General features: G+C 42.5%; 2 protein-coding genes across 3 annotated transcripts in view; one reads left to right on the top strand and one right to left on the bottom strand.

Annotated features, from left to right (window-relative positions):
- Positions 1-7,790, top strand: part of arhgef49 (Rho guanine nucleotide exchange factor 49) — a 56,611-nt gene extending 48,821 nt beyond the window's left edge. For both annotated transcript variants that reach the window (XM_020623974.1, XM_020623975.1), the window contains exons 6-8: positions 3,297-3,886; positions 5,323-5,468; positions 5,741-7,790. In XM_020623974.1, coding sequence (XP_020479630.1) covers positions 3,297-3,886; positions 5,323-5,468; positions 5,741-6,575 — 1,571 coding nt within the window. In that variant the 3' untranslated portion in view covers positions 6,576-7,790. The remainder of the gene's footprint in view (positions 1-3,296; positions 3,887-5,322; positions 5,469-5,740) is intronic.
- Positions 7,791-8,617: 827 nt separating this feature from the next.
- tsn (translin) lies at positions 8,618-14,495 on the bottom strand. Its single transcript, XM_020623976.1, has 6 exons — positions 14,279-14,495; positions 13,535-13,628; positions 13,324-13,420; positions 12,629-12,744; positions 12,461-12,540; positions 8,618-9,916 (listed from the first exon to the last, which is right to left on the bottom strand). Exons 1-6 carry the CDS (start codon positions 14,342-14,344, stop codon positions 9,686-9,688), a joined length of 684 nt encoding a protein of 227 aa, XP_020479632.1. The 5' UTR covers positions 14,345-14,495; the 3' UTR covers positions 8,618-9,685.
- Positions 14,496-16,446: the final 1,951 nt, after the last annotated feature.

Here is a 16,446-nt window from a genome sequence, read left to right as displayed (position 1 = left end):
GACCAGTAAATCGAGAGCTTCGCCTTACAGCTCAGCTCCTTCTTCACCACAACAGACCGGTACATCGACCGCATTACTGCAGAAGCTGCACCGATCCACCTGTCAATCTCCCGTTCCATCCTTCCCTCACTCGTGAACAAAACCCCAAGATACTTGAACTCCTGCACTTGAGGCAGGAACTCTCCACCAACCTGAAGGGAACAAGCCACCCTTTTCCGACTGAGAACCATGGCCTCGGACTTGGAGGTGCTGATTCTTATCCCAGCCGCTTCACACTCGGCTGCAAACCGCCCCAGTGCACGCTGGAGGTCCTGGCTTGATGGAACCAACAGGACGTCGTCATCTGCAAAAAGCAGAGATGAGATCCTGTGGTCCCCAAACCAGACTCCCTCCGGCCCCTGGCTGCCACAGTCCAACGTGCACCGAACAAGTCTGACTTACTGCCGGCAATGCGAACCAAGCTCCTGCTCCGGTCGTACAGGGACCATACGGCCCTTAACAACAGTCAATGGAAACCGAAAACTTCAGCACATGGAGGGCTGTAGTCAAAATCACACTGAAAATTGAAGTCACAGGCTCATCCAAGTTGCATGAATTTCATCATGGCGACTCATAATATGACTCAGAAGCGTGTATGTATGCACCCCCAACAACATCTTGGCACGGCTCCTGATATGTCGGCAGATGGTGTCCTTGGAGATCTCCTCCCAGTGCTGGATCACGGCATTGGTGAGCTCCTGGACAGTCTGTGGTGGTATTTGGTGGCATCAGATGCACCGATACACAGTGTCCCATAGCTGCTGAAATGGATTTAGGCCAGGGGAATGTGAGAGCCAGCCAGTGGCATCAATGCCCTCATCATTCAGGAGCCGCTTACAGACTCTGGCCACATGAGGCCGAGCATTGTCCTGTGCCAGAAGGAAGCCAAGGCCCACTGCACCAGTGTAAGTTCTGACAGTTGCTGACAGTGTAGATTTCATTCCAGCACCTCACAGCAGTCAGGGTACCATTGGCAATGACATGGAAAACCTGCTCTCATCTCACCTGCCAATTCTGGTGTTCACTGGCAAATGCCAGTTGAGCTGCATGGTGCTGGGCTGTGAGCACAGGTTGTACTAGAGGACATCAGGCCCTCATGCCACCTTCATGGAGACAGTTTAGTCAGAAACATGCACACCAATAGCTGCTGGAGGCCATTTTTAGGGCTCTCACAGTGCTCCTTCTGTTCCTCCTTACCCAAAGGAGCAGATACCGATCCTGCTGCTGGGTTGTTTCCTTCTACGGCCCTGCCCAGCTCTCCTGGTGTTTCCTCCATGCTCTTGAGACTGTGCTGGGAGACACAGCAAACCTTGTAACTGGATGTCTGTGCAACCTGATTGGGCTGCAGGTACTGCCTCATGCTACCAGTAGTGACAAGGACACAACCAAAACACAAAACCTGAGAAGAATCAGTCAGGAAGGATAAGGAGCGAGCATTTGTCTGTGGCTACCACATGCAAAACCATTCCCCTTTTTGGGGGTTGTCTTGCTTTTGCCTCTCCATTGCACCTGTTGTCACTTTCATTTGCACCAAAGCAGGTGGAACTGATTCACAATCACTTGTGGTTCCCAAATGGACAGATTGTTATCCCTGAAGCTTAAATGACTTGTTATACTGTGATGATCAAGTGTTCCCTTCATTTTTTGAGCAGTACATGATATGTATTGACAACAAATTTGTCTTTGACTGGATGGTTATGGCTCTAATGACTGGAGAAACATATCAGTAACAGTCTCTTCATTTTGACATGACCAGTAATGACTGGTCCTGTTTAAATGGGTGCTCATTAGGGAGCTTTTGAGCTGCGATTAATGATGTTTGTGCACTTGTATGACTATCCTTGTGAGGACCATTTTCAGTTTTATACCATAGTGAGGACATTTTGGTGAGTCATCACTTTCTGAAAGGGCAGTCTGAATGTAGAGGCTTTAGGGTTAAGGTTAGTATTTTGTTCAGATTGGGGTAACGGCTGTATTAGCATGCATTTGGGTCAGAGACCATTATTCTGACAGTTTTTTCAGACTCCTCAAAAACTCTGACCATTTTTGTCTGTTGCATAATAAATGTAATACATTTTTAATTTAATTATCAAGTTGTGAGGCTGTTTTCTATCCAGGTATTCAGCAAGCTGCCATTTTTTTTACTGATTTGGAAATGGAGCTGCCACTTGGGAAATGAGTTTAACATCTTTTTATCATTTAGTGAACTGAATATTTTATCATGCAGATGGATAGAATAGTCTTCAGGGATTCTGCAGTTATGTTCAGAACGATGGTAAGTATGTTTCTAAATGATCCTCTGGGTTTTCAATTCTTTGAGAAACCGATTTGACCAAATGTGCTGAAACATGAGGCACACACTGAGGTCAGGGTTGGGGTTCTGATGCTTATGGTTAGAGTGAGAACACATGATATGTATTGACAACAAATTTGTCTTTGACTGGATGGTTATGGCTCTAATGACTGGAGAAACATATCAGTAACAGTCTCTTCATTTTGACATGACCAGTAATGACTGGTCCTGTTTAAATGGGTGCTCATTAGGGAGCTTTTGAGCTGCGATTAATGATGTTTGTGCACTTGTATGACTATCCTTGTGAGGACCATTTTCAGTTTTATACCATAGTGAGGACATTTTGGTGAGTCATCACTTTCTGAAAGGGCAGTCTGAATGTAGAGGCTTTAGGGTTAAGGTTAGTATTTTGTTCAGATTGGGGTAACGGCTGTATTAGCATGCATTTGGGTCAGAGACCATTATTCTGACAGTTTTTTCAGACTCCTCAAAAACTCTGACCATTTTTGTCTGTTGCATAATAAATGTAATACATTTTTAATTTAATTATCAAGTTGTGAGGCTGTTTTCTATCCAGGTATTCAGCAAGCTGCCATTTTTTTTACTGATTTGGAAATGGAGCTGCCACTTGGGAAATGAGTTTAACATCTTTTTATCATTTAGTGAACTGAATATTTTATCATGCAGATGGATAGAATAGTCTTCAGGGATTCTGCAGTTATGTTCAGAACGATGGTAAGTATGTTTCTAAATGATCCTCTGGGTTTTCAATTCTTTGAGAAACCGATTTGACCAAATGTGCTGAAACATGAGGCACACACTGAGGTCAGGGTTGGGGTTCTGATGCTTATGGTTAGAGTGAGAACATAGGGAATGCAGTGTGAATAACAAAGACTGTAGAGAGTAAATCCACAAACAGCATGAGCACTGATGAATCTGACCATCTCCACCTAACTCTCCCCAGCTCCAGCAGCAATCCGTGGTTGCTCAGAGCCCCCTGGTGAGGCGCGTCAGGCATGCCTGGGTGTGACAAGGTCTGGGCGGCATCGTTGGAGCACCATCAGCAGTTTGAGTGCTGACAGTGGTGTGGTGGGTCTCAGTGATGAGCGAGAGGAGGACGACAGCAAGCCTCGGCGTTTTCGCAGGAGCCGTGGAGCCGAGGTGGAACGGGTGGATAGTGGCATTGGCCCGGGTCTATCCCGCACCTGGAAGAGACCATCTGCCTCCCTCAGGGCCTGGGAGGCCCAGAGACCATGTCCAGACTGTGGATTGAGGGACGGGGCCTCCAAAGAGCAAGGAGAGCGCATGTGTGAACGTTGCTCCAAGTTGCGCACTGAGCGTAAAGAAGCCATCCTTGAGTTTCTGAACACAGAGTCAAGCTATGGTGAGGATCTGCGGATCATTAAAGAGGAATTTTACTGCCCCATGCAGAGTGCCGGGCTTCTGACAGCTGAGCAGCTCGCTGTGGTGTTTGTTAATGTTCAAGAGCTGATAGACGTCAATGACCGCTTCACTGAACACCTGCAGGACAGCATCGACCAGGCCTTTGACCAGGTGTCTCACTCTCTCTCACTCTCATGCATATACTAATGGTTGTATGTTTTAATGCTCTTAAGCTTCAAACACCTACTACTGTTATATAATTCACATTCAAGCTCACTTTTAACAAGCCATTAAATACTGTGGTTTCTTTTGAGTGCAACTGCCAATTTCTTTTTAAGTCATAAGGAGGATGTTGAAACTGCAAGACCACAGGGATTGGTGAAATACAGTATATCTTAACTGAATGTAGAACTAGTAAGAACTCAGCTGCATTCTGGAACCAGGATAGGTTAAAAAAGTGGATTGAGTTAGTCAGTTAGGGGGGTTATGAAAGCATGTACAGTTGGCTACAAGTATTTCACCATCTGCAATACCAAAATGGAACCAATTCTAATTATTTTACATTAAAGAAAAAGGCAGATTTCGTTACATTTCTGACATGTGGCTTGAGAACAGCTACTAAATGAACCTGAATTGTTTTGTCAGCCAGTTTATTATCATTTGGCCTTTTCCATCTTGTTTCAAGATGCAAATATTTAGAAAAAGTCTGAATTCTGAAGTCTGAAGGGGAGAAGTTATAATTGTCACTTTAGAGCTTGGTGTGGCCTTGTGGGAAGTGACAAGGTCAGAGCCAAATAAAAACATATTCTGCATAATGTTTCATGGTAGAACTAATTTTACTGTACTAGCAGATCTTTTAGACACAAAAAGGCTTGTGACACCCCAAGCCAAGGGTCGGCTGTCGGGCACTGTCAAGCCGTTAGTGAGTCTCTGTCGCCCTTGTCTTCACACCGTTGCCATTAGCCAGAGCCTGTTGGTGGCTTTTGGGCCAGTTTAGCATCCTGAATCAGCGGCGAGAGAGACTTGGTTGGCTGTTTGGCTTAGCAAATCAATGCATGAGAAGAGAATGGTTCGGGAAAGTCCCTTCAGCCTGTCGCTGTAGTATCCATGATTTCACACATTTAGTGCAGTTTCTCCTTGTTTTTCACCTCCACAACCTCCTTTCTTCCCACAACCAAAAGACCCAGGGCAGACGACGGCAGTGTCATTTGTAACTTCTTATCAGACATATTCTCAACTAGAAGCAGCTGTAAACAGCAGCTGTGTTGAACAACGGTTACTTTGTTTAAAGACGGTCTAATTCTTCTTTCCCTTTCTGAATGACAAACACAGATAACGCCACCTACTGGTAGAGAGTTATTTCTCTCACACAGGCGCAGAACGTACTGCACATGCTAGCTGGCTGCTGGCTGTAGTCTGTGCAGTGTGTCCAAGTGCCAGACAAAGGCAACGTGAGATGACGTGACAGTCGGCTTGTGTCAATGCTAGGGCTTTTATGTTGGCTTGGTGTGTTGCTGCCCTAAAGGACAGCAGTGACTTGCCAAAACAAAGTGCAATACATAAATAAGATGAACATTGACATTTGCTCTCATGTGATTTGGCCTCAGGGAGATGAGGACCTGCTAACAGTGTACATAGGAGAGATCTTTCTAGAGTTCGTCAACATGCTGCCTGCCTTCCAGACCTACTGCCTGCAGCAGTCCACCTCAGTCAACATGCTCAACACGCTGGAGAAGGAGAAAGAGCTGCTCAGGTACAAAAGACTACAGGGATTCTTATTCCTGTTCCTCTGGGACCTTTCTCTAGTTCCTTCCACAACAGCGGGTTATTACTAATTTAGAAGAAGTCCTGTTTTGAGAGTCGAGTTGCAATGATTCCTATTTTTAGACAGACCCACAGCTCACCCATGAGTCAGGCTGTCCTGTGATTCCCATTAATTAGCTTTTTAAGAGATTTCCCAAGACATGCACAGACTGTGTGAATCTCTCCATTTCCATCATAATGTTCTTTCACTTTTCTTTGCAGAATCTTCCTGGATGTTTCCCAGAATGATAACACAGCACTACGTCGTATGAACTTGCGCTCTTTCCTCATGGCGCCCCTCCAGCGGGTGACCAAATACCCACTTCTATTGAGCCGCATCATTAAGGTCACTCACGAATGTCACCCCGATTACGCACGTCTCCGTGAGGCCAAGAGTCGGGTAGAATCCCACCTGGAGCACATCAACATGAAGACCAAGCAAGAGGGCAACGGCGTCAGCTGGTCCCTCCGCTCATTCCGCCGTGACAGCCGCAAGAACCGGGAGGTCATCAACATTGAGATGCGAGAAGTGTCGATGAAAACAGTGGGCTGGGCAAGAGAAAACACACGCTTTGTCATGGAGGGACCACTCCAGCTGTCCCAGCCTGCAGATGGCCAGTGGGTGAAGAAGGGTAGCAAGGCCCTCAAGTTCCAAAATGTCCAGAGTCTGCTGATGGTGAGGACTCAGCGGGTGGGTGAAGCCTCAGGACAGGTCACCGACCTGGGGACACAGGGAGATCAGAGGGAGGGTGGCGGAGAGAGTGTTCGAGATGGAGTTCTGGTTCTAATTAAGGACAAAAGCAGCGGGAAGTTCACAGTCCTGAGAGAGCCTATCCGTCTGGGAAACTGTGTGGTGTCAACAGAGCAGGACTGTGAGGACACGTTCGAGGTGCTTGATATTCGACGAGAGTCTTTTGTTTTCCGCTCCTCTGACAAATCTCGCACCCAGCAGTGGTTCCATCAAATTAGGAGATACGCTCGAGACTTGGGCACCTGGAGGAAAAGACGCAATGCTCTGCCCAACATCATGATCAATACAAACCAGACCCGCTCTTGAGACTAATCATCTCTCTGAGCACCTTTGTTTCACTGTAAATAATCTGAATCCTTCTACTGCAAAAATCAGCTGACAACAAGATGCATTTCTGAGTGACAACACTGTTATAACTTGTTCGACTCCAGTTTAAAAAACACTCTCTTGTTAGTAAGAGAAAGACACAGCACTTTTTTTCTTACAAAGCTGTAAGTACACCATACATGAAATTATGTATGAAGATTTTATTTTAAGTCATTACATTTAAAGAAAAAGATTATTGGACAACCAAAAAGCTTGGTCTATCAGCCTTGATTGTAAAGACTGTTTGCTCCTGGAGAAAGGGAGCTGTGTTTTCGCTAAGTAAGCATGACTGAACATGACTGACAGCAAAAAGAAAAATGTCATTTTTAAATTAAAGACAATGGGGGGTTTAATATATTGTGGTGGAGATGTGGTCAAGAGCAAAGTTCAGTGGCGTCTGCTTGTCACTGCCCTCTCCTGTCTGTGTCTCTACCATCTGTTGGCGGTAGAGCAACTTTCACTGCCAGAGATGCAGTTGATCAGAGCCTCTAACAGGCTGAACAGAAACAGACCTCCTGTATCACTGTGTTTAAATGAGAACTCACGTAACAGCAATAACGTCTGCCAGTTTCAAAACAAGTAGCTACTATATATGCATTTATTTTCCCAAGATTTCCTCTGGAATTCAGGGGTTTATCCTGCATCAGTGCACGCTGTGATTCTGAGGGTCATGATGATTCGACTGAAGTCTCAAATCTGTCCATGTTTGTTGGCACCAATAAGGAATTAAAAGATATTTAGTGCCATGAAAGCAGATAGCGAGAAGTCTAGTCGGTCTCCTTTGTGTTAAAGTCACACTAAGCAGTTTAAGTCAAAGACTAGAGTTTTCAGTTTTGTGTTCAGGACCTTGCGTGGGATTGCAGACAGGGACAGATCTGTTGATATTTTGGTCTAAATGTCTGAAAGTCCCTGAACCAAAAAACAGTCTTCTAATTTTTTGTTCATCTGTAACAGTCCAAAACAGGAAGCAGCAGACTTTTGGCTATTGAAACTGAATAAATGGCTAAAACTATTAATTTTTGAAATTAACTTTGTCTTCTGACTGATCATTTCAGCATTGTACGTAAATAAAACGTTTTCTTTCTGATCCCGATTTTTAAATTGCCATAAACCACGGTTACTCTGCTTTCTGGGATTTTTGACAATTTGCTGAAAGCTGAAGACCCCTGGGCACCCGATGAGCACCCTAACCATCTGTGTGTTATGCGACCTAGTGATGAGCTGTTGTGCCTTGGTACTTGATTACTGTTAAGCTACAACCGTCACAGTAGCATTTATCTCCGAGTATGGACAGACTGCCCACTGTCAGCACGAGATCGATTTACAGGCAATATAATTATTCCTCTGACAGTCACCTGGTCCTTGATTTTTTGTGTTTTTACTGTCCCTAGTGTGTTTTTATTTATGAAGGCTTTATTTTGTTTAATGCACCTTATCATCACTCAGTAACAGAACGTCTGGTAAAGTATTACAATAAATTCGTTAAATTCACATTTCTTCATATCAGAAGGAACCTACTCGACCAAAGCTGCTGAGCCTGAAGTTCGAGACGATATAGTCGATCCAAACCAAAACCACTGTTTAAGACCAATACTGTTTTAAGTTTGCTATAAAGCAGCACCAGAAGAGGTAGCGAATGACTGTTCTGGAGGGCAGGGCTGCTCCATACGAACACTCCTGTGCTGTCAGAGGACACAGTCTCAGATCAACCCTTTCACAATGGTTTCATTTCTGTTCATCTGCAGGTAAAAGACCTAATATATTATTTCCGCAGTGTAATATATTGTGAATTATATTAAAAGATTTTAAACATGGCCTATTTTTTGTAGTTTTCTGTGCAATATGCTCATTTGTAAAGTTTGATGATGCTCGACATGCAGGATGTAGAAATAGATTTAGAGTAATTTCAAGCATATTTAGGACAACTGATTCAAAGATGGCAAGAGACACAGTACAACGCACTCCAGGGAACAAGTACGAGATGCAAGAGAGTGAAAATGAATTATTTCAAAAAATACAATCCAGCTCCACTACAGTACAGAAGCATGGATGCTGACAATAAAAACAAACCTTCAACAAATTTCCATAAGTGAAAGAAACAAGAAACCGTAAACATATGAAATTCAGACTATCTCGTATCTTCTCATGAAATTCCAGAGAAAGTGTCATCACTCGCCAACCAAGACATTAACCTGCCTCCACAGACACCTTCATTGGCACTGTGCTGTGAATGAACCTAATTAACCAAAAAGCTTCATATCTACTGTTTATGTGAAGTGCATCGTTGTCATTTCTTTGGCTCTACTGCTCCTGGAGCCTCACTTATAAAGATTATGAAAGTCAGAATGCATCAAAATGCTGTCTAATGTATTGAGTGGCTGTCACCATCTTTAGTTTTGTTAGAGTCTAGATGTAGTTGTTTGATTGTTACACATACTTTTGCTTTATAAATAAGGCTCCTGGCCCTCTGGTTGGATGCATCCATTTCTGAACACCGACTCCTGAGAAACACCACTAGGTGCCAACTCTTCAGGTGAACACCACAAACACATTTCACATTTTTTCTGTGCGTTTGTTTTTGTAAATGAAGACAACCACAAAACGTAGGCTCTGCACAGCAGGAGCACCAAACGATCTCCACTTCTCTTCCTGAATGAATAAAACACCAATATACTATATTTCAATAACAGGAAGTTGAAAGTTGCAAATTAGATGAAACTGTTATATGAAACATTTCAGTGAAACAAAAATGGATTAAACAGACGAATTAAGAACGCATTTCCAAAAACCAGCGACACGCCGAACCTTTGATCTTAAGCCTCTGAACAAGGTGGTCAAACTGCATCAGTGTCTCTACCCCCCTTTTGACAGACCACCATCCATCTAATGCACTCCTCATGCATGCATTCACACAAACACTCATAGAGTCTGTCCTAGGCTGCTGGAACCTCAGGCCGATCCCTGGGTCTCGCCTTCCATGTAGAGGCCCCAGCCTGGGGTGGCTACCACGTCCTCCTCCGTCTCCCACAGCCAATAACAGTGTCCGAGCTCTACTTGTCCCCCCCAGCCTCGGGCTCCTTGGCCAGGCCGCGGATGGACAGGTCGTACACTACCTCCTCAATCTTCTTCACGTCGTACTTGAGACCGTCGTAGCGCTTCCTCAGTGGGTCATTCTTCAGGTTGAGCAGGCGGAAGCCCGAGTCCAGCTCGTTAATGAAGTTGGAGATGCGTAGTGGCCGGTTGTAGTCTCCTGCTGTCACGCTGTTTACCGCCAGCCGTGACTGGAGGACAAAATAATGGCATAAATTAAACCCAAAGACTCAGCTAATGATGTTCATACAGACATTTGTAGCTAAACACACTGAAGACTGCAAATCAAATTATCATCAGAATCAGCTTTATTGGCCAGGTGTGTCGGACACACGAGGAATTTGACTCTGATACATCAGCTCTCAGTGTGTATGTACATATCCCCATGCAAGAGATAAGTAAACAGTAAACCAGCATAAGGCTGTGTAATATAACAGAATAAACAGTATCAACAACAACAAACAGTGCAAACAATGCAAAATAAGCAGTATAGACAGGCAGTAAATGATGCAGACAGACAAAGGAATGCTCATTGAGATGAGATAAATAGGAATAAAAACAGAGTACTTAAAACTAGAGACCTGTACAAGTCTGTATAATCTGTACGAGGTATATTTACAGGTGTTGCACTGAGGGTTATTGTCCAGTCATACTGTTGTGGGTTAAGTGTTCATCAGAGTGACAGCCTGGGGGAAGAAACTGTCCCTGTGCCTGGTTGTCTTGGTGCACAGCAGTGGTTCTCGAAGTGTGGTGCGCGCCCCACTAGTGGGGAATAAAGCCATGACAGGTGGGGCGCAGTGAACGGAGAAAATTAGAAATGGGTCATTAATACAAGTAAATTAAAATAACATCAGTTCTGGACCAGGGAGAAAAAAGTGGAACCATAGTGCAACAATAACTGTTTAACGTCGGCATGTTAACTGCCGCGCAACAATATAAGGAAACGTTCACACAGAGGGCCAATAGTGTACGTAGTGGGTATAATAACGTAAATGGATATACGTGTTACATGGACCACAAAAAAGCAGACAATTCAGCGCAAGTAGACAAAAAAAAAAAGACAGGCAGTAGCCTTATCAACCAAAAAGCCAGACGAAAAGAAAATATTGATGAAGGATTCACGGTGGGAACGGTGGGGGCAGAGGAGGGACCCGTGTGTGTCTTAAACCGCTGGCAGCAGACAGCATGAGACCCAACCAATTAAGAAGACATTTAGAGATGTTAATAAACCACTCGACTTCTTTGAAAGAAAATTGGCAGAATACCGTTAGCAAAAAAAATCGCATGGTAAAATCCACATCAGTGAACAGCAAAGCACAAATGGCTTCCTTCAAAGTTGCATACAGAATTGCCCAGTGTAAAAACCACACAACAGCTGAGCAGCTTTTTCTCCCTGCTGCTGTAGACAGGGTGTCAGTTATGTTGGATGAGACAAGTGCTGAACTATCCCCCTGTCAAACGATACAGCTGCACTTATATTTTATCTGTTTTGAACTTGGTGTTATTTGATATTAAAATACATTTGAAAGTTATTATTTTTTGACAAGTGGGGCTTGAAAATTCGCCCACCCTCTTAAGTGGGGAATGACAGAAAATGTTTTAGAACCACTGGACTAATAAGGATGTATTCCATCTTGCTCTCATTTAACTGCAGAAAATTTAGCGCAAGCCATTGCCTAATATCCCAAATGCAATTATGCAACGAGGTAAGAGAAATGGAGTCATATAGGAGCAGTGGCATATAAATCTGAATATCATCTGCGTAAAAGTGGAAATGAACATTATGGCTAGAAATAATAGCCGCAAGAGGTGAAATATATAGAGAAAAGAGGAATGGAGCCAGGGTCGAACCTTGCGGACACCTGAGGTGAGGGGAGCTATATTGAGACGCAGTCGCCAATACTAACAGAGAAGGTTCTGTCGGTCAAAAAGGAAGAAAACCAGTTTAACACAGTGCCTTTAAGCCCAAGGAGGTGTTCAAGTCTCGACAAAAGAATAGCGTGATCGACAGTATCAAAGGCTGCAGATAGATCCAAAACAACTAACAAAACAGGACATTTGGTATCGAGAGCCATAGTGATATCATTATGAATCATAAGTAAAGCGGATTCTGTACTATGGCGGGGCTTAAAGCCAGATTGAAACTTATCAGCTATATTTAAACAATCTAATGTTTGTGTTTAACCAGGTATTTGCTCAAGGTCACATGTGTTGCCATGGCCAACTCTGCATTTCACATGACAAATATTGCAGAGAGAATTGCCTGCATCAAGTTTTCAAAAGTGCCACCACACTTGAGACTAGATTTTTTTTTATTCTGTATCATTAGAAGAGTCTATGAGGATTCAGGAACCACTTTCAGGGGTGACGCAAGTGCTGTTCAATGTTATGGGCTTAAAATGTTCAGCATGTATCAATTGCCCTGGTTAGCAGAGGATTATCTTGGTCAGTATATGCAATAGAAGCACAACCTGGGACAAGCCATTGCCCTGACTGTGTGTTATCTTTGAACATGTTGCAAGGTGATGCCACATGGTCTTGTACGCTCTCTCTCTCTAACATAAACTTTGCACTCTTACTCAGATGTGCTCTTAGCCCAAGTACTGAAATTTGGCACTGACTGATTTAACGTGAATCGATACTCAGTAGTGCTGATGTAATCTGGTGGATACCATTAAAAGTAGCAAGTTCAGGACCTAATCGTTAGGACTATAGCAGATGATTAATATACTTACCAGTTCACTGGCCATGATCAGCACACCTGCCAGGTAGTCCTCTATGTCCAGGTGAAAGCCTTTCTCTCGCACCACCTCAACTGCAGGGTGAAGAAAGTAGGGGAAAAAAACAAGTAAGGGCACGTTCCTCAGTAAAAGGTACACACTAACACAGGGACTGGTACCTACTGCCAAGTATCTGAGCCACCTCCTCCCGAGTCACAAGAGTCTCACTCTCTAGGTAGACAACAAAGGCTGCTAAGAACGCCAAGCGCTGCAGGACGAACCGCCAGTGCTCATGGAACCTGAAGTGGCATCAGAGAGACCAGAGAAAGGGAGATAAAGCTATACATTTTATTCCAGCAGGATAATCCACTTAGTTTCCATTTTTGTAACTTCCTGAATAAAACCAAACTGAATTTTGAGTACACAACTTCTCACAAAAACACATTTGATTAAGGGAAATCAGTGTTTAGCTTTAAGTTATATGCTGATGACTTAAGATACGACTTCAAGTGATAAAATAATAAAAGCCCCAGTGTAAAAATGCTTTGAATTATAAAGTTAAAATTATCTTTAAAACTAGATTAAACAAAACAAATACAGACAGGACCATTTAAGACTGAATGTGGAAATATGAGTCACTGCTAAAGCTGAGTAACGGGAAATATTTCCTGTGCTGAAAAACACAGACACAACCAGACAAAGGTGTCCTAAAAATGTCGTGTTTAAACAAGAAAGTTGTGACCAAATGAAAGACTTGCTGTATATTTCAGCAGAATAAGTATGAAATATAAAGTAAACTTTCAAATGCCGACTCAATTTGTACTGATTAATCACAAAAACAGCTGAAAACTGCATCTGTAATGAAACATGGCTCATACCTGTAATACTGTTCCACAGGAAATTTAGTCTTGAGGTCTGCCATCTGTGTCTGGACTGTGCAGAACAGCTCACGTGCCTTTGCACATTTACTAGGAACTAATGGAAAAGGGGGGGGAGAGACTCGTTTTAAAAACTGCAGGGTCATATTTGAAAGGATGAGCAACATTATGCACACGGCAAAACAATTCCTTCTCCGTGTCAAACACCCACTTTCTTTGAATCCAGATGGTTGGTGGACACTTTGGAGAAGCGTCAGTATCTCTCTGGCAGTCTGCTCCAAGACCTGGACCACTTTACGGATATCCTAGTGCACAAAGTAGAAGAAGTGTTTTATACAGCTCACATTGTTTTCTATTAAAAGACATGCCCAACTCCTCTAACATGCCATTTAAATTAAAGATATACCATTATCCACATAGAATCCCTTCTTTTTAATAGACCACATATTTTTATTATATTTAAAATGGAAACCAGTTGTGGATGAGGACATAATTAATCAAAGTGAGATTTGAAAAGTCACTTGGAAACATTTCAGGCATGTCTAGAGGTTAAACTATTGAAACGATCAACATTTACATATTAATAGATTCTGGACTTTTCAACGGAGAAGAAATAATAATAATGTTAAAGGGGGCTAAAAGCTTTTCAACGTTTTTAAAGATTGACATTTTAACCGACGTTTGGTTTGGATAAGGACAATAAGGATGGCTGGCTCAGTGAAAACAGAACATAACGTGTGAAAAATAAAACAAACACCGGAAGCCGCTGTTTCCGTATAAACAGGACTTCGGACATTTTTGTCCAGTTTATGGAGTTGCCGTGTTTACCGTGTTTACCGTGTTTACCATGCTTTGACAAGACCTCGGCTCCAGTTAGCAACTAGCTAGTTAATTGTCTAAGGGGGCTAATGTTGATAGCAACCTAGCAGCTGCGTGGCGAGCTGTGCGTTCATACCTCTCTGACGTCGTGGTCCGCGCTCAGGAAACCCTGGATATAACTGAACATCTCGGTGACCGACATTTCTTCTCAGAGTCAAAGTGCCCGCACGATACCAATGATGAACCGTCTGCAGCTAAATCAAAAAACACACCAACGTGCACGACAACCGTCCACTCCACCTCGACAAGCGCATAGAGATGACGTCATGGTTTGTCGCTCCGTTGTTTGTTTGCTTAAAATAAAATAAAATAATAATGCATGTGGGTTTATATTGCAGTACTAATAGTGCACATATCAACAAAATATATGTGGAAAATACAAAACATGACTTAAAATCACTGTAGGAATAAAATATATTTATCTATTTATTTGTCGGGCTAATTCCCGTCTGCAGATAATACATAGGCCTATGTAGACACTACCGTGTTAAACTGTTTATTTTAATCTGTTATCATAATACCAATAACATAATTTCATTCCGTTTTTCTGTCTTTCTTTCTTTCGCATCATTTGTGCACACTTAAAAAACAACTTTCCACAAACTGTAGGCTTTAACAAAGTCGGTTAAAACACACTTGATGACATAATAAGAATGCTAATAGTATACAAGGTATGAAACTGAATTAATAAACAGAACCGGTATTGTTTACATGTCAGAGTTGTGAACTCTCCTTTAGCCTGAGGTGATGCTGGTGGACACATGCTGCGTTACCTGATTCACCCTGGTGACGGAGCCAAAGCAGCGCTCTTCCCAATGTTGCCTTCATGATCTGCTCGAAAACAGCAACACCAAACGCAAAACCGTGAACTCTTACCAGCTCGATGTCATAGAGCAACAATATAGCAAATGTGATATTTTGATTATAAGAGTTGTGTTTATTATAAATTTAAGTTAAGCGGCTCATATTCACTTGTTTGTTATAGTCTCTCTTGCATCAGCATGCCCTGTCTAAATCAAATGTTTTGGAAATATCAAGCCTCTTTGTGTTTCTATTAGATGTCAAAAGTTGATAAACAATTACTTATGGTTTTCACTGTCTAATAAATCATCAGGGTTATCATTATAAATATGAGTAGCTATCACATAAAGGGTCTTGGGTTTTCCGATTTCTAATGAGCCATTAGCAAAAGTTACCTGCAAATATAAATGTTAATAAACCAATGAAGTCTGCACCTGTAGCTATATGTAAATAACGAAATAAATTTTGGTCTAGATTCTTGCAATGCTTTTTCAGAAGATAAATGGTCAGAAAGTCCAGTGGAGGGGTCTGACTTAAAGAGCAACTCAGAACCTGTTCCTATTAATTGCTAATAACGGATCTATATACTAGTAAATGGTGCGTTACATTTGATTTGATTTGATTTGATTTATTTATTCTTTCAAGCATGTAAAGACAGTTGATATATCAACACACATAATTTTACACATATCCAACAAATGCTAATCCAATATCAATTTGCTTATACCTAGTACATGCTTGAATGGAGTAGGAAGAAGTCAGACTTATCCAGTCCTACCCCATGAATACAGCAGACAAGAAGGATCTAATGGTACTTACTGATCTCTGGTCAGGTTCAGGTGATGAGCCCTTCTCTGCAATTCTTCTCCTGTAAGACAGAGTCCAGAATTATTTCTGAAAAACAGTTGCTATTTTTAAAAACATATCATCATGTTTAATGTTAATATCATAAAGCACAGACCACACAATTCCTCCTGAACTCCACATTTTTAAAACCTAAATTCCTTAGATTTCTCTAGATCTTACAGTGATACTTCTCTGTCAGCAACAAAGTGCATTTAAATTACGATTTTACTACATATCATCTCATAATACTGAGGAATAGTGAGAGTGATGAGTACATGAACTTATTCTTCAGGTGGCACAACAAAATCCATTGCGACCAACATTGGGGTTTGCTAAATCTACTGTATGGCAACTGTGTCAAGTTTCACTTTTCTGTAGTATATGAAACAAGATCTGAAATTCATTCATATGACTCAAGTGCCTATTTTGAGACGTACTGAATCGAAGAGTAATATATGATGTGTCGCTACCTCCTTGCTAACAGGGCACTCATCTCCTCCATGAGCCCTCCTCCTCCAGGCAGAGGGCCGTTGCCTCTGGCTTCAGATTTGGCCCCTCCAGCCCCTGGCATGGCTGCTGCCAGAGCGGCCGCCGCCT

Source organism: Monopterus albus, unplaced genomic scaffold, assembly GCF_001952655.1.
Source record: "Monopterus albus unplaced genomic scaffold, M_albus_1.0 scaffold318.1, whole genome shotgun sequence".
Classification (NCBI taxonomy): Eukaryota; Metazoa; Chordata; class Actinopteri; order Synbranchiformes; family Synbranchidae; genus Monopterus; species Monopterus albus.
Note: the sequence above shows the minus strand (reverse complement) of the source record. Positions and strands in the feature narration are given on the sequence as shown.